The sequence below is a fragment of the Archocentrus centrarchus genome, chromosome 11 (assembly GCF_007364275.1).
Source record: "Archocentrus centrarchus isolate MPI-CPG fArcCen1 chromosome 11, fArcCen1, whole genome shotgun sequence".
Lineage (NCBI taxonomy): Eukaryota > Metazoa > Chordata > Actinopteri > Cichliformes > Cichlidae > Archocentrus > Archocentrus centrarchus.
The window spans coordinates 30,805,771-30,831,903 of record NC_044356.1 but is presented as its reverse complement, the minus strand read 5'-3'; the positions used below and the strand labels follow the sequence as shown (position 1 = coordinate 30,831,903).

General features: G+C 41.5%; 2 protein-coding genes and 1 non-coding gene across 6 annotated transcripts; all 3 read left to right on the top strand.

Annotated features, from left to right (window-relative positions):
* Positions 1-120: 120 nt before the first annotated feature.
* rab42a (RAB42, member RAS oncogene family a) lies at positions 121-5,827 on the top strand. The gene is made up of 2 exons (XM_030740712.1): positions 121-455; positions 3,960-5,827. Exons 1-2 carry the CDS (start codon positions 241-243, stop codon positions 4,399-4,401), a joined length of 657 nt encoding a protein of 218 aa, XP_030596572.1. The 5' UTR covers positions 121-240; the 3' UTR covers positions 4,402-5,827.
* Positions 5,828-11,034: 5,207 nt separating this feature from the next.
* LOC115788853 (U11 spliceosomal RNA) lies at positions 11,035-11,167 on the top strand. The gene has a single exon (XR_004020644.1). It is a non-coding gene; the product is annotated as a U11 spliceosomal RNA (small nuclear RNA).
* Positions 11,168-11,535: 368 nt separating this feature from the next.
* gmeb1 (glucocorticoid modulatory element binding protein 1) lies at positions 11,536-24,351 on the top strand. 4 transcript variants are annotated; one of them, XM_030741788.1, is made up of 11 exons: positions 11,574-11,614; positions 13,166-13,252; positions 13,901-14,102; positions 14,237-14,289; positions 14,402-14,517; positions 15,469-15,572; positions 17,175-17,323; positions 18,955-19,080; positions 19,265-19,402; positions 19,692-19,829; positions 21,631-24,351. In XM_030741788.1, exons 3-11 carry the CDS (start codon positions 13,972-13,974, stop codon positions 22,485-22,487), a joined length of 1,812 nt encoding a protein of 603 aa, XP_030597648.1. In that variant the 5' UTR covers positions 11,574-11,614; positions 13,166-13,252; positions 13,901-13,971; the 3' UTR covers positions 22,488-24,351. The 4 variants fall into 4 exon arrangements, with proteins under 4 accessions (XP_030597649.1, XP_030597646.1, XP_030597648.1 ...); XM_030741789.1 differs by lacking the exon at positions 13,166-13,252 and having other exon boundaries at positions 11,536-11,614; positions 19,707-19,829; XM_030741786.1 differs by lacking the exon at positions 13,166-13,252 and having other exon boundaries at positions 11,536-11,614.
* Positions 24,352-26,133: the final 1,782 nt, after the last annotated feature.

Here is a 26,133-nt window from a genome sequence, read left to right as displayed (position 1 = left end):
TAATAACATAAACTAGCCAAATCAGGGCTGTGGCAGGTTTATGGGAGCGAAATCCCGACTAGTGGAGCATAGGTAAATCTATCACATGATTGCTGCGGCCGCTCTGTGCTCCGCGTCTCTTCCTGAACAGAAGGCAGCAGCAGCAGCAGCCGGGACTCCATGTAAACACGCCGCGCACAGGGCTTTGTTTCACACACACAGACACACACGCTCCGCAGGTATCTCCCCTCTAGTCATGCCATGGATATTTTGTGGCAATACCAGTTCCGAATCATTCTACTCGGGGATTCCACAGTGGGCAAGTCCTCGCTGCTGAAGCGTTTCACGGACGGGATTTACAGCGATGTGGCGGACCCGACGGTTGGGGTAGATTTTTATGCCCGCTCGCTTGAAATCGAGCCCGGGGTGAAAATAAAGCTCCAGCTCTGGGACACGGCCGGCCAGGAACGATTCAGGTACAGTGGGGCTAAAATACAGCTTAAATGAGATATCTCTCAGCTAAGTATATAGCCATCATCCTTCAGAGTGGTTTTCGGTTAATAATGGGGAGGCCTCGGTTTAATGTCGTGTTTGGTTGCTATTCTCGAACCCTTTAAATTTAATGAGAGCCATTGCCCGTCCCATTGGCATGTAATGAAATGAGTATAGACACCAGAGAAAGGGGGCCAGGAGAAGATTATATGATGCCCTGACCTGCATAACTACAGGGCATATCGACTTACATCATTCTTTCACGGATGATGGGCAGCCTCCTCATATTTAGGCCCCAGTTTGATTCCCTCAGATACAGTTTCCATGCCATTGCAGGGATGACAAGTCCCTGTCCAAATCTAGTTCGTTTCTTTCATTCATCTGTCCTGTTGCTTGCTCTGCTTTTTATGTGTTCCTGCTGTTATGGATAATTTCCTTTGAAGAACTCCCGCGTCTGGAGAGGCTCTTAGATCTGCTTTCCCTTTTGAAGCTTCTGAGGGTGTTTTCCTCCAGGCTTCACTACACTTAAAGGCTTTCACTTCAGCCTGTCTGGCTGTGGAATCTGTAGTTTTTAACACACCAAATGCAGAGATTAGAACCTGTATGTGCATATATGTTCATAAAAAGGAAACTAATATGCAGCAAATGTTTAATGGACCCAAATGACTCTTTGTTTAGTGTCTTACTTGGTGGAATTTGATTAATTTCCTTTTAATTGGGCATTTATTTATCTCCAGCTTGGAAATTAAATATATTAAACTTAAAAAATTAGTCAACTTTCAGTTTTTGACTTCCTAAATAATTGTAATAGACCAGCAGAGACAGACGTTCACAGCAATATGACTTACATGTATTTTTTGGACCTGTACTTGACTGTGAAGTCCCAAATGTTGGCTGACATCCAGCTTTATTGTTAAATTATTCATTCAGCCATTCATTGACACATTGCCATCATAAATGAGGTTTTGACACCACTCTCAAATCTTGACATAGGTTTAAATTGCCTTGGTTTCCTGCCCCAACTAAGAAAAAAACAGGTGCTCTTACAGTGCAGGAAATAATTATTTGATCCTCTGCTGAATTTGTAAGTTTGTTTACTTACAAAGAAACGAACAGTCTCTAATTTTTATGTTAGTTTCATTTTAATGGCCAGAGACAGAATATCAACCAAAAATCCAGAAAAAAAACACCTCACATTAAAATTATAAATTGATTTGTATCTGAAATAAATATTTGATCCCCAAGCAAAACATGACTTAGTATTTGGTAGAGAAACCCTTGTTGGCAAGCACAGTGGTAAAATGATTCTTGTAGTTGGTCACCAGGTTCGCACATATCTCAGGAGGGATTTTGTCCCACTCCTCTTTACAGAAACTCTAAATCCTTTAGGCTTTTTGGCTGCCACTTTGTAATTCAAAGCTTCACACCCTTCCACAGAGTTTCTATAGGACTCAAATCTAGAGACTGGGTAGGCCCTTTAACAATCCTGGATTTTTTTGGCAAATTTTTTTGGGCCTGGATACGGGCCCTAGTATTGTTAAAGGTTTAATGTCCTTCTTCTTTAGCCGCTCATTTGCTGCCTTGGTGGTATGTTTTGGGTCACTGTCATGCTGGAAGACCCACCCACAATCCATCTTCAGTGTTCTGGCTGAGGGAAGGAGGTTTTTGTTCAAGATTTTAGGATATATGACCCTGTCCATTGGCCTCTAAATGCAGAGAAGTCATCCTTTAGCCTTAGCAGAAAAATAGCTCCAAAGCATAATGTCTCCTCCTCCATGCTTGACTGTGGGCATGGTACCCTCTGGGTCATACTCAGTGCTTCTTTTCCTCCAAACACGGCAGATCAACTTGATGCCAGAGAGCTCAATTTTGGATTCATCTGACCACATCATTTTCTCCCAAGCCTTCTCTGAATCATTTACATGTTCACTGCAAACTTAAGACGGGCCTGTAAGATGTGCCTTCTTGAGCAGGGGGACCTTGTGGGCCCTGCAAGATTTCAGCCCATTATGGTGTGGTGTGTTACCAATGGTGTTCTTGGTGACTGTGGTCGCAGCTGCCTTCAGATCTTTAACAAGCTCATCCTATGTAGTTTTGGGCTGACCCACCACCTTTCTCACGATCATCCTCACCCCATTAGGCAAGATCTTTCATGGAGCTCCAGACTGGGAGCGATTGATGGTCATTTTACATTTTTTCCATTTCTGAATAATCTCCCCAACACCAAGCTTCTTTCTGATGGTCTTGTAGTCCATTCCAGCCTTGTACAGTTCTACAATCTCGTCCCTGATGTCCTTTGGCAGCTCTTTGATCTTGCCCGTGGTGATGGAGAAGCTGGAATAGAAGAAACCGATTCTGTGGACAGGTGTGCTTTATACACATGACGAGTTAAGATCAGGAGTATCTGTAATTGATTGACTGACTTTGCTGTGTGCCACATGGTCACACAGCCAATCTGTGGGAGCCAGAATTCTGGCTGGGTTGTTGATCAAGTACTTCACTCAGTGACATGCAAATCAATTTACAAAATACATTATGTTTGGTTGATATTCTGTCTCTCCACTAAAATTAAACTGCCATAAAATTAGAGACTGTTCATCTCTTTGTAAGTGAGCAAACTTACAAACAAACAAATTCAGCAGGGTATCAAGTTATTATTTCCCCCAGTGTATAGTTAACATGTTATTTTCGTCTATTATTTATTCTATAATGGCTGATCCCACTGGTTCAAATATGTAATTTAATCTGAGTGGGAGGGCCAGCGAAAACATATTTACTTCCAGTAATCTTACTAATGTAAAAACAATATTAACACAGCTTTGAAAGGAAAATGTGCCATTTTTGTGGTTAGCTTGTAGATAGACAGCTGAAAGACTTAAAAGACAGTTTGCAACTTCTTTGCTTGACTCACTTGGAAATCAATGTCTGAGAATTGATTTGGAATTGTGTCAAATGTGACTTGATATTTTCTTAGTTCCACTGTTTTGATACCTGAGCTGCACTTCAGGCCTTTCTTCAAAGGATTTAAGCTTGTTTTTCCACAACCTAACAAATGGACTGGTACTAGCATTTATCTACTCTAATTGAGCACTCAAAGCACTTTTTACCACAAGTCTCATTCACCCACACACACTCACACCAATGAACACATCATGCAACTTGGGTACAGTGTCTTGCCCATGGGTACTTTGGCATGCAGACTGGAGGAGCTGGGGAACAAACCACCAGTTTTCTGATTGGTGGGCAACCTGCTTTACCTTCTGAGCCACAGCTACCACTATATTATATTTGAAATAGACTTTTCTGCAAAGACCCTTCAAATCATCTGAAGATACCACTTGAGCCTTGTTTGTTTGGTTTGACCAAAGTTGATTTGACTTGAGACTTGCTTTGATGGTTCATAAGAGGGGTCCAAGGTGTTTAGAAGTAATAATAAACCTAGATAACTGTGTTTAGTTACTAACACCAGTAATGTGTCTGTCCACCAGGTCTATCACAACATCATATTACCGCAACTCTGTAGGTGGGCTACTTGTCTTTGATCTCACCAACCGCAAAACCTTCGACCACGTGAGGGAATGGCACAAGGAGGTGAGTGAGCACATCCTGCCTCACCACATGGTCTACATCCTCATCGGCCATAAGAGCGACCTTAACAAGGACCGCAAGGTTAGCAGGGATGAGGCGGAGCAGCTGGCTGCCGAGCTGGGAATCCGCTATGTGGAGACATCAGCCAAGTGCAACAGCAATGTGGACCGGGCCTTTGAGCTGCTGACCAGAGACATCTATGAGCTGATGAAGATGGGGGAGATCGTCACCCGAGATGGCTGGGACGGCGTGAAGAGCGGCCTCACTGCCAAGGTCCTCTACCCTACAGAGGATGAAGAGGAACTAGCTGCTGCGTCAGCTGAAAAAAGTTGCCACTGTTGACTGAGAACTCTTTGTGTCCCATCACCATCCTGTCACACCAAGAGCTCACTTTGTCTCACAGCCGTCCATCAAAACCAAATCACTCAGACTTAGCACACCCTGTGATATCACCATCCATCACTTCCTCACCTTGTGCTTCGTGCCCCGTCTGTGTGTTGGTTTTTCTGACAGCTGGGATTATTTTTGATCAGGGCGCTAGAGTAACTACCGATGTGTATCTCTTAGGAAAGTTGTATTGTTAATTTGATATGATGTAGCATGAGTCGAGTTGTTTTGAGCCTCATCCAGCTCAAAAAATCGAAAACATGCCAGTGTGATCAGGTCTTGTGGCTTAAAGTGTAGCCAGTACTCCTTTTCATAGCAATGGCGCTAAAGGACTGCTAAGCATAAGAAAGTACAAATGGACTATTATGGTCTGGCATCACTTACATTTCATATGGAACTATTATGGGTTTCTACTTGTCAAAGTTTGTGCAATGCTTTGCCTGCAGTCTTTAGTGACTGTAATATTGTAAATAATAGTTAAATCTATACAGACGAGCGCTTAATACATAGTGTGAACAGGCACCGTGCACTCTGAAATAAGTGTCACCATATTAAATCCATGTGCTGCTCCTGCTTCTGTAAGCTGTGTGTGCACTTAAGCCAAATTGATTTAAACCTTTGATCATTATGTGAGCAGATAAATAATGTTTTTTTGTAAAATGCTAGAGATTATTTGTAGTAAAGGCATATACATGAATATAGAATGAATATATTGCAATTAGAGTAGGTGGTCCCATTTAGGTATTTGTATGACAACATAAGCAGCAGCAGGAAGTGTGTCAGAGGTTCACCTCTGAGTCATCAGACCTTTAACAATGACAGAAAAAAGAGTTTGAGGTTGGCCTTCAGCTGAATGCAGCTTCAACAAATCCCTATTAAAGGCTCAGTTCTCAACGATAACATCACATTCAGGCTCTAGGTGGTGATAACTGCCAACTCATTTACTGAAATAGATGGATGTGTTACTTTATGTGCTGTTCAAGATGTGTAAGAGAATTGAGGTCCAAATGCATAGCATCATACACAGCAGAAGCTAATGACTTTTGACATGGTTATTGCAGGCTTCTAAACTGGCTTTAGTTCAGCTTATCTGGGCTATCAGCGGGCCAGCAAATGTCATATTGTGAAACCATGGTGTTGGATTTAGCTGTTCTCACTCACATTTTGTGCCACATATTTTTTTGCAATTTTGGAAAATTGATAGCTTAAGTATAAGAGCTGCAATTACCCTAGCTTAGCATAAAGACTTAGGCAGCTCAAGAAAAGTAATATGTTTAAGCAAATAAATTTTATGTTTTAATTCAGTTTTATTTATATAGCGCCAAATCACAACAGTTGCCTCAATGCGCTTTATATTGCAAGGTAAAAACCCTACAATGATTACAGAGAAAACCCAACAATCAAAACGGCCCCCTATGAGCAGCACTTGGCGACAGTGAGAAGGAAAAACTCCCTTTTAACAGGAAGAAACCTCTGGCAGAACCAGGCTCAGTCTCTGGCCAGCAGCCTAGGCCTATTCCAGCATAACTAAGTGAGGGTTCAGGGTCACCTGATCCAGCCCTAACTACAAGTTTGATCAAAAAGGAAAGTTCTAAGCTTGATCTTAAAAATAGAGAGGGTGTCTGTCTCCTGAATCCAAACTGGGAGCTGGTTCCACAGAAGAGGGGCCTGAAAGCTGAAGGCTCTGCCTCCTATTCTACTCTTAAATATCCTAGAAACCACAAGGAAGCCACCAGTCTGAGAGCAAAGTGCTCTGTTGGGGTGAAACAGTACTAGGAGGTCTTTAAGATAAGATGGGGCCTGATTAATCAAGGCCCCATCTTTAAATTCAATTCTGGATTTAACAGGGAGCCAATGAAGAGAAGCCAAAATGGGAGAAATATGCTCTCTCCTTCTAGTCCCTGTCAGTTCCCAGTGACCCAGTGCAGCCTGTGGCCCTCAGTATGTCATTTATGTCATAATATGCACTGGAATGCAAAACAGAATGAGAGAAAAGAGCATTTCTTGTTGAATTCAGCTCTTTTGCTTTGGATTATCTTAGCAAAATAATCCTCTCCAACACTGACAAATAACGTTGGTGTCAAGAAACATAACTGCCACCTCACTGAAGGTTCAATTAAAATCATAAATTCCCATTATCAACCTTCGAAAGCTGATTTTTATCCATCTGAATATAATTCCAAAACGACACTATGCGCTGAAATTCCTTGCTAGCTAACAAATGTCATCAAACCACTGATGTGACTTTAGTTTCTTCTGCGCTTGCTGGAAACGCTCAACAAGTGAAGTCAGTAAGTGTAACTGCTTCCAAAATCCCTGCTGATGTAAATGATTTAGATTTCTTTATTGAACACAGTTTAAACACTGAAGATAAGCTGCGTGACATTAGCACAGTGACATTTTAGAGCCGCTGGTAGGCCTAGCTGTCGCCAGGATCGCTATTCTCCCTGCTGCCAGTCTTCATGTTGAGCTAGGCTCGTCGCCTCTTGAGTCCCGGCATCCTTCTCAGCAAAATCATAAAAGAAAGCTAAATGATTATTCTTGAAAAGGGTTAGGCTAGGCTGTTCTGTAAATGTGACAGAGGAAATCCCTTATATCAATCTTCAAAAGCAGAATTTTCATCCACCTAAATGTAATTAAAAAGGGCAACTCTAGCATCTACAGTTAAAGCTGCTGAAATTATTATTTTTTAATTAACTAATGTATTGTAGCTTTTATAGATTTGTGATGCTTTCATTACCAGCTGTAATGGAGAATGAGTGGACGTCTCCACACCTGACTTCCAGACACTGCAGTGAATACCTTTAACGAAGAGGATAATAATCTGCTGTTTGCAGGCCCGGAGCTTGTTACAGGCTACAGCATGCTTTCCCTGGGACCTCTCCTCCACCACTCACCCACCAGCTTTTCACAATGAAAAACTCTCCACACGCATTGTAAACAGCAAGAAATTATGCATTCTGTACTTTTTATTTAGCATTCATGCAACATTCCTTTTTCATTTGTCTGACACAGTTAATAAAGTGGACATTATATGTGATTGCAGCTTAGTATTAGGTGAGGAATACGTTCCAATGGATTTCCACACCTTTATTTATTTTTGCACAAATTCAACCACAGCCTGTTATAACAGTTTATTATCCTATATACACTATATGTTTTTGTTTGTTTGACAATCATTACATGTTCTCAACATAGGTGAGGAGTTCAGCGTAGGGGTGGCAAGCCTTGGAATCATGCTAAATGAAAATAACCAGTCTGTACGACTACTTTTCTCACTTTTGCCTCTAATCTAAACAGGGTTACACTGTATGATATTGTATGTTAATACTGTGCTGTGAGCATGATTCCCATTCCTGAGCACTACATACAAGGACTGCAGACTCATGGAGTCTCACCTGAAAGATGAGCAGAAATATTATTTTGAAAGACTGAATCTTTGGGCTGATGTGAATAAATATAATTAGAAAAACTATAAATGAATGATAGCAGAAAAAATATGAAACATTTTCATCCTATTTGTAATCTTACAAGCTATACAACACATCTGCGGTGACTGTGAATAGTAATATTACTGTAATGATGGTGACTAAGCAACTTTCAGCCTCTGACTGGCTTCTTTAAAGAGAATTAGTGGAAACATTCTTATTTGCTTTCTTTCCCATCTCTCTTTTCCAGTGAGACTGATACCACACTGTCTTTAGCAGAAAACTATAACCAGGAGACAGTTACCCTAGCTTAGCATAACAACTGCCACCATCTGACTTATTTCAACAAATACCCTGCAAAGACACAGTTTGAAGAGTCTTAGCTGAATTATGTAACAAATACACTTGGATTATAAAAATCTTAATTTCTAGTGCTGACTTTTCCCAACCCCTGAAAATGATTTAAATATTATAATTCTGGTTTCAACCTAAACTCTGCAGGGAAAACACACACAAACAATCTTTAATTCTTCTGAATTTCATGAGTTTTGACTTTTCAACTTTTCAGTTTGTATTTATTGGTGGAGTTACCTGCTGGATCTTTTTTTTTTTTTTTTTTTGGTCAATAAAACCAAAACCCTACCATTTTTATATTTTAGTTTGTGAACAGTTTTATGGAACAAGATACACTATATTGCCAAAAGTATTCATTCACCCATTCAAATCAGTAAATTCAGGTGTTCCAATCACTTCTGTGACCACAGGTGTATAAAACCAAGCACCTAGGCATGCAGACTGCTTCTACAAACATTTGTGAAAGAATGGGTCGCTCTCAGGAGCTCAGTGAATTCCAGCGCGGTACCGTGATAGGATGCCACCTGTGTGACAAGTCCAGTCATGAAATTTCCTCACTACTAAATATTCCATAGTCAACTGTTAGTGGTATTTTAGCAAAGTGGAAGTGATTGGGAATGACAGCAACTCAGCCACGAAGTGGTATACCATTTAAAATAACAGTCCTGAGGCGCATAGTGCTCAGAGGTCACCAACTCTTTGCAGAGTCACTACAAACCTCCAAACTTCATGTGGCCTTCAGATTAGCTTAAGAACAGTGCACAGAGAGCTTCATGTGATAAATTTCTATGGCTGAGCAGCTGCATCCAAGCCTAACATCACCAAGGGTAATGCAAAGCGTCAGATGCAGTGGTGTAAAGCACGCCACCACTGGACTCTAGAGCAGTGGAGACGTGCTCTCTGGAGTGATGAATCACGCATCTTCATCTGGCAATCTGATGGATGAGTCTGGGTTTGGTGGTTGCCAGGAGAACGGTACTTGTCTGACTGCATTGTGCCAAGTCTAAAGTTTGGTGGAGGGGGGTTATGGTGTGGGGTTGTTTTTCAGGAGTTGGACTCGGCCCCTTAATTCCAGTGGAAGGAACACTTAATGCTTCAGCATACCAAGAAATTTAGTGCTCCCAACTTTGTGCGAACAGTTTGGGGATGGCCCCTTCCTGTTCCAACATGACTGCACACCAGTGCACAAAGCAGGTCCATAAAGACATGGATGAGTGAGTTTGGTGTAGAAGAACTTGACTGGCCTGCACCGAGTCCTGACCTCAACCTGACAGAACACCTTTGGGATGATTTACAGTGGAGACTGTGAGCCAGAACTTCTCATTCAACATCAGTTTCTGACCTCACAAATGTGCTTCTGGAAGAATGGTCACAAATTCCCATAAACACTCGTAAACCTTGTGGAAAGCCATCCCAGAAGAGTTGAAGTTATTATAGCTGCAAAGGGTGGGCTGAAATTATAATAAACCCTATAGATTAAGAATGGGATGCCATTCAAGTTCATATGGGTGTGAAGGCAGACAAGTGAATACTTTTGGCCGTATGGTGTACAAAGAGTAATTCACGGTGGCTCCATCAATGTATTGAACACGAGCATGGAGTGTATATCTGTGCTTTAGATTATAACAGCTATAAAAAAGAAAAAAAAGAAAGAATCCATCAGTTTTCTTATGCTTATCTCATTCAGGCTGGAACCTATACCAGCTGCCATAGGGCCAGAGGCAGGGTACGCCCTGGACAGGTAGCCAGTCTGCCGCAGGGCTAACACACACTACACACACTACACACACCCAACTATTGATACCAATTGTCTCTTGTCAGTCTTTGAAAGAAAGCAAATAAGCACATTTCTTAAAAAAAAAAAATCATGTTATTAATAGTGTGTTTTTATGCTATCCAGTCAACTGATAAAAATACGCACTGATCAGTCTTCTCTACCATGAAACATCAGCAGCTGTTAGACTACATACTGAACAGCACAGCTTCTGATCCCATGATCATATTCCACAGCAGTATTGAATAAATGTTATTTATTTTCTATTTTATGTATAAGGGAGATGCCTTTTTCTTTAATGTGACTTTATTGATTGGTTATAAAAATAAATAGATGTCCATTGAAAAATGTTTGGACTCATTGTCTGGTCTTTTTAGCAAAGATTTGGCGCCCTCTTCTGACAGATCTAAGAAACATCATCATGACCTATATTGGTCATTTTTGATTCATTTATGGTAGTTATGGTAAAAATTAGGACCAATATTATTATTGAGCCCGAGTCTAATCACGAGTTACGGCCTGTATTACAGTAGGTAGTAGTGTAGTAGTTTAGCATGGCACAAAACCACATAAAATCGTTGTTGTAATATTTCCTTAATGTTATGCCTGGAAATCTGAGCAACCCAGAACGCACACACCACACACACTTTTCAGTTCAGTTCAGCATCTCACATGACTACAATAGTTTGTTTCCTTTCAGTGGGATTTTGAGTTTCCCCACATCACCTGTATGCAACACTAAATAACAGCGCGTGCAGCACCCAATGGCAGCCAGCATTGTCAGAGCGCTCCGCCTTTATTACCCACCATGCTCCACGACGCCCGAATCTAAACATCCAAATACGGTCAAGTTTTGGTGTCCACCCGCTTAATACGTACATTAATGTGAGGGTGAAAGCTGTTTTGCCGTTTGAAGTTATATAAAACATTACGAACCATTGCAGCACCGACGTGCTCAGGGTTCACATCATGAACCCTGAGTAAGGAACAGGTTTCATCTGGCCAGGTTGCGGGAAGTCGCCACCAATGTTTAAAAAGGGCTTCTGCTGTGTTTAGCACAGGAGAGGTGGGGATTCCACTTCTTCTGCGGAATCGCCATCAAGAGATTTCGGAAGCATAATTTTTACACGTAGGGCTGCCGATGATCGTCTGTCTCGGCGCCCCCTTAAAAGTTGTTAAAAATAACAGAAAAATAAGCTTTCAGTTGCACTACAAATAATAACTAGACGTCTAATAGTTGCAGAACGAACTGACATGACGGCATTAGTTTCTGGGGGTCGTCGTGGTAATAGAAATTATTTGCAAGTTAATTACACTGCCAATGTAACACAAAGAGGGCACTTATTAGGAGAACATACAAGTCTTTGAGGTATGACCAGATAAGTTATGTGTTAAGGTATTACTAGCTTGAATATTCTTGCCAGCATTTATAAATTCGCTAATAAGCTGGCGCAGCGGTGGTGAAAGCGGTAAAAAGCTGCGGTTTGCGCAGGGTTTACAAGAGCGTGAAAACAGGGCGAGCGCTGTTCAGCAGGAAGTCGACCTATATCTACCAAGTGCGCATGCTCCGCAGCTCTCCTCTATCTAGGGATGCGTTTGTCTTCATAAAACGGTAAGAACGAGCTAATTTTTACTGTGTGTGTTTTAAATATACATGGCTGTAAAATACCGGCTGCTCTTATCACACAAGCTGTAGTTTTAGCGGGGTGGGGTTGGGTACATTGCGGAGGGGGGTTCAGTCAGCCAGGCTCGTACTGAATGGAGGGGCAACGCCGTCGCCGTGCCGTTGTTTGCTGTACGTGCCGCCGCACAGGGAGACGTCATTTTGAGGGGGAGCGGAGAGTTAAAATGCAGAGTTACGAAGGGACGTACGGTTCATAGACAAGCGGCACGTAGCCGTCACACTGTAAATGCAAAGCTTTACCGTCTCGGACAGTGGAGTTCACGTTATTGTTCGGATTCCCACACATGAAGTTACGCCCTTGTGTTAGCAGTAATGGCTACCGCCGAGCCTAGTCTGAGGAGCTCCAACAGCGAAAAGTAGTCAGCTGGCTGCTGTGGCAGCGATAAACAAGCCAACTTAAAAAAAAGAGAAAAAGTAAATTATCTCATTTATCTACAACAAAACGGATGGATGCAGTTTTTAGTTGCGCCGTGAATGGGTTAGTAACCTCTTGTTGGTTAGTACCCTCGAAAACACGCAAAACTGCGGTTTCTATTCCCTAACGCGCGTGGGGAAAAACCCGCACTGTGCTGAGAACATCGTTCAGCTTTAAAGCAGCTTCGCTTCGCCGGTTATCGTGGTTTCACATTTCAACATAACAGCGTTTGAACATATCCCAGCCTGTTATAATCTTGTGTGTAACCCTCACGCACACCAGCAAACCGTTACATAAAAATGACTTCAATTAACCCACTTAATATTACTCTCATATACGTGGACTAGACAGACCTTTACTAAAATATGGCGTTCTTTGAATAAGTTTGTATAACTTCACCTAACGCTCATTGATATTAATGAACTGGCCGGTTTATGTTAGATGAAAAGAGTTAACAATAAAGTAATATTTCTAAATTAGTTTGGCTGGTGGAGTAAAATGACTTCAACTAATGTCAGCTGCAGTGATTCCCAAAGCGTGGGCCATGAAGGTGAAGTTAGTACAGGTGGGCCTTAAGAAGTCACAAGAAATAAGAAGAAACTAGTTTCTGTTGTGTAATTTAGTTTTAAATTGCATCATTTACATGGAAACAAAGCCTCAGAAATAATAGCAGGATTTTTTTAAAAGTGCCTTTTGGTGAATGGTTTCCCACTAACATCCAAACTATTACTGGACAAACCAGCAACCGAAACACCACTTAACAGTTTAAAGATCAGTGGGATAAAAAGGAGAATCCCCAGGAATATTGGATAGGGCTAAACCTCAGCTTCTTTTTTATGCTCATAGCGTTTACACATTAAGGAAGTTGGAAGTTGCATCCAAATAAAACACTGCATGTGCTTGATGTGCTAAAGGCCTCTCAGCTTTAGTGTCCCACCCTGTCCCACACAAACATGCACTTAGTCCCACATTCAGGATTTGGTCATACACAGTACATCACCCACAGTAAAGTTTGGAAAAAGCAAGAGAAGCTGAATGTAATAACTTATAACTTCTTTTAGTAGCATCAAACTCCATCAGGCGTTTCCTGTTCTCCGGGTGCATTTTATGGAAGGAAAAATGAAGCGTCCACAGTTCCTGTCAAAAAAAAGGTAGACCAAATGAGCATTTCTGTGCAGTTCCAACTCTGCTGATCTACCCATTACAGCTGACTGAAGTTGAGCAAATACAGCTGATGGAAAGAAATCTCACCCAACTAGCAAAGTCTTTGATGTCTGCATTTCTCTTTGTGTGGACCTCTCATATGATCCAAAACACGCACTCACCATTAAACCTTTGCAATCATTGTAGCTTTTATAATCTTGTTCAGTGACCAGGAGGAATGTGGAAAGCAGCTGAAAGTAGCTCTTTTTCTGATGTTATCGTTCCCACAATGACCACAAGAACACGAGACTCTGAGATAGGAGAGTGACCTCAAACCTTGGCGCTCCCTCCACTATGCTTCACGCTGGCATGAATTTTTTGTATTAATGTGCAGCACTACTTTTTCTCCAAATATAGTGTTGTGTATTTTTGCCCAAAAAAGTTAAACTTTTGTCTCTTCTGCCTTTCAACAAACTTTCCCACACATTTTGGAGCATTCAGATAACACTTGAAGTGGCAACATTGTTATGCAGATTTTTTTCTTTTTTTTTTTGTGGTCGACAGGAAGTGAATTAGTTATTAGTGCAGAGGTTCACTAAATATTATCCTTATCTCACACCCATCCCTTTCTTTTTAATATATTTATGGCTTTTCAGATGAACAAACTCCTAGATAGCTGTTGCGCAAAAGTGGCCCCCTCCCTCTAGTCTACTCGAATGAGTGTGTGATGGCGACCACTGATGAGGTCACTGTGTCCATGGGAGAGGTGGTGATGGTGAAGGCGGACGGCGGTGAAGGTGACCCTGATGACCCTAATAAGACTCAGGTCATCCTCCAGCTCCAGCCAATCACCACTGGGTATGTACAACTCACTTCAGAATGATAAAATAGCACAAACACAGCTACAGGGATTCCAGGTGATCACCCATTTCCCAACACTTCCTCTGTGCTACCAAGAGCAGATGTGAAAGTCCCAACTGTTTTCTTTTCAGAGATGAGTCTGCTGAAACAGATGCAGCTGTCATGGCTGTTGAATCTCATCCAGGTAAGAGGCTGTCACAGTGATTCAGACAACTTGAGAGATAGAATGAAGCACGAGTTTTGCAGATTCCATTACATAAAGCTTGTTAAGTGTTGCATGCATTTTCTCCTTGTAGAGCAAACTGAGGGAGACGACGTTGAGATTGGCTGTCCTATAACGTGTGGTGACTGTAAAGCTGTGCTGCTAGTGAAGAAGTTTGTGTGCCCAGGAATCAATGTGAAATGTGTGAAGGTTGGTATCCTTATTTTTTCTTTTTGCCCACATGGACTCAAAGGATAAATCATTAAAGCATCACCAAATATAGCAACATGACAACTAGGTTATTCAATAGTCACTGAGCAGGAAACAACCATGCAGTGCTGACAAGTGTCCCAGTATATCTGCACAGAGTCATCCAGTTAATTTCTTCTCACTGTAAATTTTCAAATAACCATACGTGCATACAGCAGTTACAAGTTAAATGTTCTCTTTCATGCTTTTACAAACGATTTCAATGCTATTTTTTTTATAATAGTGTTGAATTACAGAGGTCTGACTGTCTGAAATGAACTGCTAAGTCCAACCAATCTTCTAAACCACATAAAATGTGTTATTGTGAGCGCTAAGACTTGCGAATAAATCCACAATGGTGAAAGAAAATAATTCATGCTGCTGTCAGCACTGCAAGAAATTATTATAGGTTAGCCAGCAGGCATTCAAGTATGATCGAGTAAAACCTTTATTTCATAAATTCAAGTTCACTAGCAAGGATCCCAACTCCAACTGTGAATGATTAACATATATTGATAACAATGAAACAATGAGCAAGGCCAGAGGGTGCGGTTTGGGGAAGCTCTCACCGAGGAGCTCCAGTTGCTCCCAGACATGGCAGAACCGTCTGGAACCTTTGAGAGAGGATGACGAACAGGAAAATAAAGGGAATCAAGCGTGGGCCACGTTGCATTAATTTAATACATTCTATAGGTAGGAGCTGTACTCCAGCTTCTACAGTTGCCCGTAGTTGACAGCATCAGAAATGTATCACAGCATGTCTGTTACATTTTCATATTAAAGGGCCAAAATCATAAAGAAGAAATGTGATATTCTGATGTGATGCAATAATGCTTTTAGTTATTTCCAGTGTCTTATCATCCACATTTACTGAACTGAACAATCTTACTAAACTAGTACTCTGTCTACTAGTATGAAGACCAGCTGATCAGTCCCAAGCAGTTTGTGCACATTTCTGGAAAAGCCACTCTGAAAGACTGGAAAAGAGCCATCAGGATGGGAGGAGTCATGCTGAGGTGAGGGGATTTGTTGTTGATATAGAACACTGACTTTTAGATGACTGTCATGGTTGGGTGCACTGCAACACATGGTAATGAGTTGAGATGTGACTCATCCATCTTGAATAAATATTCTAAAATTCTTCTTCTGCAGCTTTGTGACGGGAAACTAACAAGTCACCATTGCCTCACTTCTGAGCTGTGAATGAGATGATAATAACCTGATGATAATGGGCCTTCCTGTCTCTTTGCCTTTTCTATATGATTTTTAAAGCTGCACTAATCAATATTAACAATGAAATGACAATATTTAACGTGGAAGGTGTTGCTTGTGGTGGAAAACCTGGCTGGGAGTCTGCAGTCCTCCTCAGCTCTACAGATAGCTTCAAAGATCTCTGGCATTCTGTAAATAGATGGATAATTATTTTACTTCTAAAATATTTTTGCCTGTTTTTAACTGACTTCAATGATACACTGAGATTGCCTATAGTAAAGTGGACCTATTTTATTCATTTAAAAAAAAACTGTGTGCGCTGTGACTTAGCAGAGTATTACTTCATAGAAATCACGACTTTTGGAAACTTGGGTCTCTTTGCGACACACTATTGTGCCGCGGCACAGTGGTTGAAAAACACTGGTCTAAGTAGCCTTTACTTCCTGAGACGGCTCAGATCATTCAAAGTCTGCAATGGGGCGCTCCAGATGTTTCATGTGTCTGTTGTGGAAAGCATCTTTTTTGCTGTGGGTGCCGGCACCAAAGCAAAGGACGCAAACAGACTAAATAAACTCATCAGGAAGGCTGAGTCTGCTGTCAGCTCAAAGCTTGACACTCTGGAGGTGGTGACTGAGAGCAGAATGCTGACAAAACTGAAGGCCATCATGAGCAGTGATGGCCCACAGCCTTCAAAACACAGGAGACAATCTTGCATTATATGTGGCTTATTGTATAGACTATATATAGAAATGTTAGAGATAATCACAGAATATCAATGTCTTACAGCATGCTTAAAATTGTTTTGATTTAATGAGTATTGTTAATATTGAAAATATTTTTTTAATAGAATATGTATTATATCTTTACTAACCCAGGGGTGACTAAAGGCATAAAAAGGGTAAAAGTTTAGGTCAAGGCCTCCAAATTAGGGCAAAATAGTTTTGTAGAAGGTAATGAGGTGCTGCTAAAGGATTTTTCTATTATGAAATAGGACTGCGATGTCATCCTGACTTCTAAATTTATTTATCTACATTTATTTTCATTAATTGTGGGAGGATATAAATTTCGGGATCAGGATCAATGTTTCTATATTGAGTCTATTGCACGTTTAAAGTAAACTGCTCTGAATATTCTTACTTCTCGGGCGATCTGTGTGGGCAACTCCTGGACATGATTCAGTTGTTGCGCTTCACACAGTCGCTCCTGTCATTATTAATTCCAACCAAAATAAGTATACTGAAAGACAGGCACTACGCTGCCAGCCAGAAAATGCTCCTTGGGAGGTAACCGATCAGAAATGGCACATCACTTCTAAAAGATGCAAATGTTTTTGACAGCACTGATGGTATCACTTGTCAAACGAACTTTTTTCCCTTGTTTAAATGTCTTTCCTTTCTGTTCTCCAGAAAAATGATGGATTCCGGTCAGCTGGACTTCTACCAGCACAGCACGCTGTGCACCAACACGTGTCGCAGCACCAAGTTTGACCTTTTAATCAACAACACGCGCTTCCCTCCAGATGGCACTGGCCTTACCACACCCACATCCTCCCAAGGTAAAAATCAAAATATAAAAGACACAACAAATCCATATTTATTTTTTAGGCTCATTTAGACTTCAGTAAAGTCATTTGTCCAAAGTGGCTTTGCAGTTTTTGTGTTGTTTTTCAGTTGAAAGGCAGAGTTAACATAAGGGCCAGTCAGTGTGTTTCTGCTAAGCACAGTTATGAGTTTACTTCAGAAGCAAACTGCCTGAAGCAAATCATTATTAACAAGTGTTTTATGCAGTTACATTAAATGAAGTGTATGAAGCTGCTGAAAGAAAGCGGGAGTTTGTTAGTGTCATGGAAAACACAGCGGGAAAGTGATGCTGGTGGTGCAGGGCTCGACGATCCAAGCGGTTCTCCTGACCGAAAATAAATGTGTGCAAACTGCAAAATAAATTTAGGAGCACCCGTGTGCATGAAACCTGTTATAAGAATCAACTCAAGCTATTTCTATTTTTCTAAACAAAAGGGTGATAATGCAAGAAAAGTGAAGATGACACCATCATTACTGGTGTAATTTATGGTGCAGCCTCTCCTCTCTGTCTGACACAAACACAGCACTAAAACCAAGATGTGAACCCAGCTGGCATGAAAGATAACGTCGTTCTAGAGTTGATGACAGTGCTCGATGCTGTTACCTTCATGGTTAAAGAGCTAATAAGAGTCTTATCAAACCCCTGTTCAGCAAGCTTAAAGGTGAAGAAAAGCAATCTTTTCACCTACTCTCATCCAGCACTGATATGTTTTACACAGTGACAGCGCAGCTGAATGAAAGAGTGATCTAAAACAAAAGCTGTCTGCATGCAGACAAATTGCTTGTTTAGTTTGCTGTGATCTTTAAATTTGTCGAATTTCCTGTCAGCTTAGCTGCAGGGTGTGCGTGGTGGGATCAGCATTTAATATGCCGCATGTCTTTTAAAGTTTTAGATGCTAATTATTTAGCCCATGTAGATAAATTATATTTAAAAAATACCATTAAACTCTGATACACTATTAAAGATTAAGCTGCCCAGCAGTATATAAAGTAAAATTAGTTAAAAAAAACAAAGGATGCTAACAATTCTATCCTAAAGGGAGATGTCTCTTAAAGGATTATTGTAACCCTGTCCGTGGGACACAGGGGTTCACTAAGTGTTTGATGATGATGAAAATGATGTGACTCACATGTTCTCGTGCTATTTTGGTCACTAGATGGCCTGTCACAGTGTCTAAATTTGAACCTCTCTCACTGTGCAAAGGAGCGCCATTCTAAAATTACAACCAAAGACTGGGATTCACATTAGTCAGCACTTGTCTAGAACCTCTCAGAATCATACAGTGTATCCCTGGATTTACACAGCGTTCTCTGTTATCATGTTACAAGTGTAATGGAGACAATGTTAGATGGGCTGGACATGTGCAGAGGATGGATGGTGAGCAAAGGATGTTGAAGATGGAGCTGCCAGGGAAGAGAAAATGAGGAAGACCTCAGAGGAGGTTCATGGATGTAGTGTAGGAGGACATCCAGAGTGTGACAGAAGAGGATGCTAGGGATAGGGTGAGATGAAGGCAGATGAATCCGCTGTGGCAACCCCTAAAGGGAACAGCCGAAAGAAGAAGATGTTACACACATAATCTGTGTTCTCTTGTACATATTGCAGCTCAGGTGGTCCTGGGTAATGGCGGGGCAGCCGGAGAAGACAGAGCCGAGGTCCTGAGCGGGAAGTCGGACTGGAGCTTGAGTTCACTGGAGTCTGTAGACAAGAAGGGATCTACTGAGATCTCAGGTAACGGAGAACACACATCCAAACACAGATTATTAAGAGTAAAATAACAGCATGTATACTGGTACTGTGTGTGTGTGTGTGTGTGTGTGTGTGTGTGTGTGTGTGTGTGTGTGTGTGTGTGTGTGTGTGTGTGTATGTGTGCACTAGTGACTGAAACTGCTCTGTGTTGTCTGTTTGTCCACAGAGGACACACTGAACTTTTGGAAGGGCATTGCTGATGTGGGTTTGTTGGGTGAAGTTGTGACCAACATCAACACAGAGCTCATGGAGCTCTTAAACAACGTGCAGCAGCGCATGGATTCAACCACCCTACAGGAAACAGGTACAGAACAACACCAGCATGCACTCGTTGCTGCAAAACTGCATTGCCAAAACAGAGGTGCATGCAGGACTTATTGTTTTCATCGACCTATATGAAATGAATGACAAACGCATGGAAAGAAAGAACAAATTCAGCTGCTGTTGGAAACTGACAAAGGCTGTCCAACATCAGAAGGCTTTGTAGAGTAGGTTCTGTTACAATAACTGGTTTACTGTGTAAAACAGCTGAATTTGTTATTTCTTTCTGACTGACCAAGTGATTCTTTGATTGATTGCCGCACTGATCCCAGATTCCTGTCTGGTAGAGGTGGCGGTGCTCAGTAACCTTGCCCAGGTCTTCGATCTGCTTGACTTGGTCAAGAAGATTGTGGAGAAGAGGAAGCAGCAGACGGATCCCAGTCAGGAGCAGATCCTCAGCATGCTTACCAGTGAGTACAGAACAAAGACAAGGCTCCACTTCAGATCCACTTAATTCAAAATATATTTATTAAGTAATAACAACATTCATGGAATTACATAACTGTGGGAGCTGGTTCCACAGGAGAGGTGCTTGATAGCTGAAGGCTCCGTCTCCAATTCTACTTTTGGAAACTAGGAACAACAAATAAGTGCTGTTTTGGGGCCTCATCATTCAGGACTTTGTATCTGCAAATGATTATGGTCTTAAATTAATTTCTCTTAGTACTCTTGCTGCAGTGATTTGGATGAACTGAAGGCTTTTCAAGGACCTTTTAGAACATCCTGATAATAAGGAATTATAATAGTCCAACCTCGAGGCAACAAATGCATGAACTAGTTTCAGCATCACTCTGACTCAGGATGTTATTATATTGCACAGATGAAAGAAGGCAATCCTAGATGTTTGTTTAATGTGTGAGTTACAGAACATCCAGATCAAAAATGACTCCAGGGTTCCTGATGGTGGTATTAAGAGTAAATAATTGTTTAGGCACCATGTTGCAGAGATTTTATTTTTATCTCTGCAAAATTCTTCAGATACTTGTTTTTATTTACATACTTTCAGTTCCTGATTGTGGGACCACTGTGAAATATAATCCCGGCTCCCAAATGCGCTATACAATTACCCAGTGATAATTAAAAGGTGGTGTGCTGATCATCATTCACAATCATTATTATCAGTACATCATCCTAAAGTTTAAAATGCAGCCACATTCACGGTGTAGTTGTTCTCTTCTACACATTTTTCTGATAAAATGAGCAGCAGCACAGGCCAGTGGCAGCAGCTGTGCTGTGAGACTGACTATATTGATATCGAAAATGAGTGATTACACCCACTGCTCCCATCCAAGATGATAAGAGTCAAGATAATTGTCCCAGATGGTATATAGTCTTCCTAACTATGACTGGATATCATTTTTGGGTTTGATTTATTTACCTCTGTGTCCTGTGCTCTTATGCTGAACACTGATGGAGAGTCAGCTGGCTGCACAGCAAAGTTTCAGTAAGAAAGAAAATAATAAATAAATAAATGTAGAATATGTCACAAAGCAGTGGCTCTGAAGGATCCAAAGAATACATGAGAAGTTTGGATATTTGGTTGATTTTTTTTTTTTTTTATACAAAGAATTCTGTAGAGTGCTGAAATGTGACTTGGTCTTTTAGTGCTGGAGTCCACTGCTCCACTAAAATTAGTCTATAGGCAACATGGCAAACTCCATCTATCCATTTTCTTTCGCTTATCCAATTCAGGGTTGTGGTGGGCATTCCTATCCCAGGTGCCGTACGGCGAGGTGCGGGGTACATCCTGGACAGGTTGCCAGTCTGTCACCGGGCTAACACAGAGAGACAGACAACCATTAACACTCACATTCACACCTTTGGCCAGTTTAGAATGACCAATTAACCTAACCCCACTAACTGCATGTCTTTGGACTGTGGGAGGAAGCCAGAGTCTGAGAACATGCAAATAATACAGCAAAAAGTCAAACTCCACACAGAAAGTGTGGAGTTTGACTTTTTGCTGTGAGGCACTCAGGGCAGTTTTTGAATGCTTCAAATGAAAAAAAAAGACATTTTTATTGAGTTTATGTTGTGTAATTAGATTTGACATTTTCTGGCTTAAGTGTGTCTAGCCTGTCTAATGAATATTGATATCAAAGATCAACAGTAAGATGTGCACATTGTAATCTTGTAAAAATCTGGCCAGCTGAAGATGAAGGGACTCTTCTGGTTGACTCAGCCCTCACTGTCACTGTCGTGTCTCTGTAGATCTGGAGGTGCAGCTGGAAGAACAGAAGAAGCAGCAGCAAATACGAAATCTTCTCACCTGCCCACAGCCTGCCAAAAACAAAACTCCCACCAAGCGCCCAACCAAGCGGCCTCGGCTCCAGAGGCCCGCCTCCACCACCACTCTCCTGACCTCCTCTATAAACCAGCAGGCCACTCTGCAGCCCCAGCAGTTCACCGTTCTTTCCCCCATCTCGCTGTCCTCTGTGGGGCAGCAGTTCACCGTGGCAGGCTTGCCCATTGCCTCACTGTCCCAGTCTTCCAATACAGTCACATTGCTCCCTGCCGGCTCGCAGCTTTTCACCCGTTACATGGTGGCCGGAGACGGCAAGACAGAAACCATCACCTTGCATCCGTCTTCAGGCCTGACGCTGGTTGGCACCACCGCTCTGCAGGACTCCAGCCAACTGGGCACAGTGGTGAGCCCCATGGAGCTGGTGCAGCTGAGCCAGCAGGCTAGTGGTACAGAGGTGGTGCCCATAGAAGGCCAGGTGGTAGACGGCACAATGCTGGTGCAGCAGGAGGTGATGCAGGGCGAGGTGGAGGCCAGCCAGGAGCACACGGTCATCGAGATCAACCCGGCTCCTGTGGACCAGGCAGTGGGAGTGATGGAGCTCCAGCTGACCGGGGAGTCAGGCAGAGATGGGGCCACCATGGTGGTCCAGAGTGGCATGGAAATGACCATGGCAGCAGAGGCGGATGAGGAGACTCAGCACCAAATGCAGGAGGCACACACTGAAGGGGTTCAGGAGGTGCAACTGGATGCCAGCGGACAGTTGTCACATGTACAGATAGTGGTCATAGGAGAAAACACTCAGGAAGAAAACAAGGTCAAATAAGACACAACCATCTTTATCTAGCACAGCAGGTATGAACTCATGGACTGAGCCATCACGGACTCATCAAACTGTAAATACTCCGGATTTCCAAATTCACAAATTGCTTTGGCCTAAGACCAAGCACTAGGGTAGCCATTTTCCCTTTTTTTTGTGTTTTGTACATGTTCTTCTCAGCTTGCCATTTTTTATTGACGCAAAAAGGGATCTGCAATATACAAAATGCTTCAGGTTTTTTTTTTTGCAGTTGAAAGTTCGAGCTTATAATGACCGGTGTCTAATTTTTGTAGTTTTGGCCATTATTTCTGTTTTTTTGATATTAACTCTGTACTCACCAAAGTAACTGCTGCTGAAACCTGGGAACGCAGGGACTGTGACTGCAAAACAAAACTCCTACTTTTCAAAATCCTCTTAATTTTTTTGTAATAACCTTGAAATTAAGGCTGCTGATTTTGAACGTTGGTATTCTGTTTGGATTCTGTTGGAGAAACAGATAAATGCATTTAAAGGCTTAACACAATAAAACATGACACCTGCATGTGTTTGACCGGTCAGTGCAGCAGCTGTGTCGGATGATGGTGAAATGCAGCAAAAGCTGAGTCAAATTGTCATTTTCATTTTGATAGTGATGTCTGTGTAGTTTGGGAAAGCACATACTGTCCTTGCAGTGCCAACTGCCACTAAATATTAGGCTTTTTTTAAAATTTTGCGGTGTACATATTTTCACACTCTTTGTAATGTAATCCACACCATCGGTCCTGTTTACATCAGAACGTGTCACACACTTTGTTCTTTTTTTTTCTGTGCACTTATCAGTCCAGACAGACACAGTAAAATATCCATCAAACATTGTTTTTCTCAGTATTAAAAAAAAGAAAAAGAAAAAAAAAAGGGGGGGGGGGGCCCAAAGTTATGTATAGTTTGAATTATTTGACTAAAAGCTGAATATTTCAGTTCTGATTAGGTTTTCGCAAAAAATACTTGGATGTTTTACTTGAAAACTAGCTAAAACTGTAAATATATTTGTAATATTTAATTTTTTTTTTGCTGATGGATTTATCCTGGCAGCTCTAATAATAATAGAAAATAATGGCCAAAAGTATGAAAATGGGACCAAAGTCTTTATGAACCATAATTTTACTTTACACCTCTGTGAACAGCACGAGGTCAAGCGAAAGCACTGTAACTGTAAAGTCACTGTGCAGGGCTTTAGAAATGGTGCTGATGATCTGTCAGAGCAGGCAGCGGCAGGCTGGAAGTCTCTGCTGCCCGTCAGACTCGTTACCAGTAGCAGTGTTGGCGTCACCTGAGGCTGGGAGGAATTGCACTGTCTTTTGCGTGGTAGTTTTGCAAGCTGTTTTTGTTTTTGCACTGTGTGACGTCCTCGCGGGACTACAGGAGGATGTTGGCAGTTGATGCTCTCGCAACACTTCAGTGGAAACAGACTGAATTTCCCGGAGCTGTATCATTTATCCACATACTGTATTCTCACTATGTTTCATACTGCCTGATAGATTTTCTCCACTGTTCATTTATTGTGAGCACCTGTTGCTTTTTCTCAGTATCTTAGATAGTGTGAGCTGCTGGGCTGATTGTTTAACTGAGGATTTAAAAGAACATAATGTACTCAATGTCAGACTTGCTTGTATTTTACACTTGTCAAGTAGTATTTTATTTATTAGTTTTCAAACCTGAAGAAATGGGCTTCTCTGTTTAAGGTGCAATCATGGGTTCATTTGAGCTCTTGGTTAAAGCTCACACCAACAAAGACCCGTTCGAGACTCGTGCTTTTCAAATAATTTAATTTAACAGAGAGATGAGAGTATTTGCATACTGACTTTGTAATGTGTTTTAATATCAGATTAAAGCAACCAAAAAAAAAAAAGAGTGAGTGAGTGGTTGTTTAAAGATTTCACCACCAGAGTGCGCTGTGTGATCACTCCATTACGGGCTTGAGACAGTCTGCGTTGGTAGATGGTGGAAATAGTCTGCTGCTATAATCTCTAACTCCTCCATGTGTCAGACTTATTGCAGAGCATGGCTTAATCCAGGCTGCCGTGGCCTGTGATGAGCAGGCCTTTCTGGAGGATGAGTCGGGCTGACAGGGCACAGGGCTTCACTGGTTATTACGTTTCCCTGCTCTTGTAGCCCTTAACGCTCTCAGACAGGCTGCATAAGGGGAAAGGCGTGAGGATTCTGGCTGAGCTCAGACAGGCAAATACACAACCAGCAGGCTGAGATACACCTAGATGAACTTATTGTACGCGGAGTACAAAAAGGGAAACGGCATCAACATCAGCGGCTTGATGTGGAACAGCTTGGGGGGGGGGGGGGGGGGGGGGGGGGGTAGTAGTGCTAAAATGTTGAGAAACTGAACCAGAACAAATACTGTGTGGTGTGGCTGAGGAATATTCACTGTCAGAATAAACTGCATCTGTTCCATACACTCAGTTTCCTCACATGTTTTGCTCAAGACAAAGAAATCAGGCTGAGCACAAGCATCGGTTGCATGTCTGAAATGTCTTAAAGTCTCCTGGGGTGATAAAAGGCTGTTAAGAGAGAGGTTACCATGGCTGACGTGCTGTTGGTATCACCTCGGCTGTAGCAGCTTTAGCTGAGAATAAATTCTTGAACCTGACATCTGGTAGTCAGTGTATCTCAGGCAGGATGGCTTCGAGGTATATCTATAACACTAGAAGAGAGAAAAAAAACTGCCACATTTAACACATGCATTCGCCTTCTAAATGAAATGAAAAACACATGGATGAACCATGGATATTTATCCTCTGTGCTGATTTTCCATAATCATGAGCTCATCATAGGAAGTATCATATGTCAGAGTTTTAGTTGATAAATTGGAATGTAGAGCTCAGGTTCACACAGTCGAGCCCGGTCTCAAAAATGTGAAACGGTCACGAAAAACCATTTTATGCACTCTTATTCATGGACACACACGAGTTTGTAACACAACAACTTTGTAACTAATGTACTTCCATAGAAACATATTTGATGTCTACAGCACAGAAAAAAGGGAAACGCAAGATTGTTTTCGAAACCTAACCCAGCAGGTCTGAATTCTGCACCTAACCAAGTCGTATTTATAGCTGGTGGTAAAATTTTCATGCAAATCCATCATAACTTAAATAATCCTAACATCCAAACAGCAAACGAACCATACCAGCCACATAAATAAATGTGGACATTCCCTAACTTTACTTAACTGTAAAATGCTTACATATACTTTGCCATTAAAACTAATTCTCATACTCATGAGCGCAAACAGACCGCGCAGCATAGTCTCAACGAGGTCATGACCTCTGATCTATTGATTCATATCCTGTAAAATAGAAGAAGAAAGAAGAAGAAGAAGAAACAGCCTTTATTGTCCCACAGAGGGGAAATTTGGGTGTAACAGCAGCCGCAGTTATTATAAATATAAGTAAAAATATAATAATTCACACTAAGAAAAGAATATAAATATATATAAAATCAACAAACAATATTAACCTTAATACTACTAATAATAACACTATATACAATGTACATGATGTGCCTGTGTGTTGAACCTTAACAGGCCGGACTATTTACAGTATATTATATATTATCCTACATTGTGTAGGTTATTGTGGTTTTTGTTGGGAGCAGTGAT

Bases quoted from the DNA above. Each gene is read 5' to 3' on its own strand.
- gmeb1 (XM_030741786.1), top strand. From the start codon at position 13,972: ATGGCGACCACTGATGAGGTCACTGTGTCCATGGGAGAGGTGGTGATG. The intron at 15,573-17,174 runs GTGAGGGGATTT...TCTGTTCTCCAG, and splicing joins ATGGGAGGAGTCATGCTGAG to AAAAATGATGGATTCCGGTC. The intron at 19,081-19,264 runs GTAACGGAGAAC...GTTTGTCCACAG, and splicing joins GGGATCTACTGAGATCTCAG to AGGACACACTGAACTTTTGG.
- rab42a (XM_030740712.1), top strand. From the start codon at position 241: ATGGATATTTTGTGGCAATACCAGTTCCGAATCATTCTACTCGGGGAT. The intron at 456-3,959 runs GTACAGTGGGGC...TCTGTCCACCAG, and splicing joins GCCGGCCAGGAACGATTCAG to GTCTATCACAACATCATATT.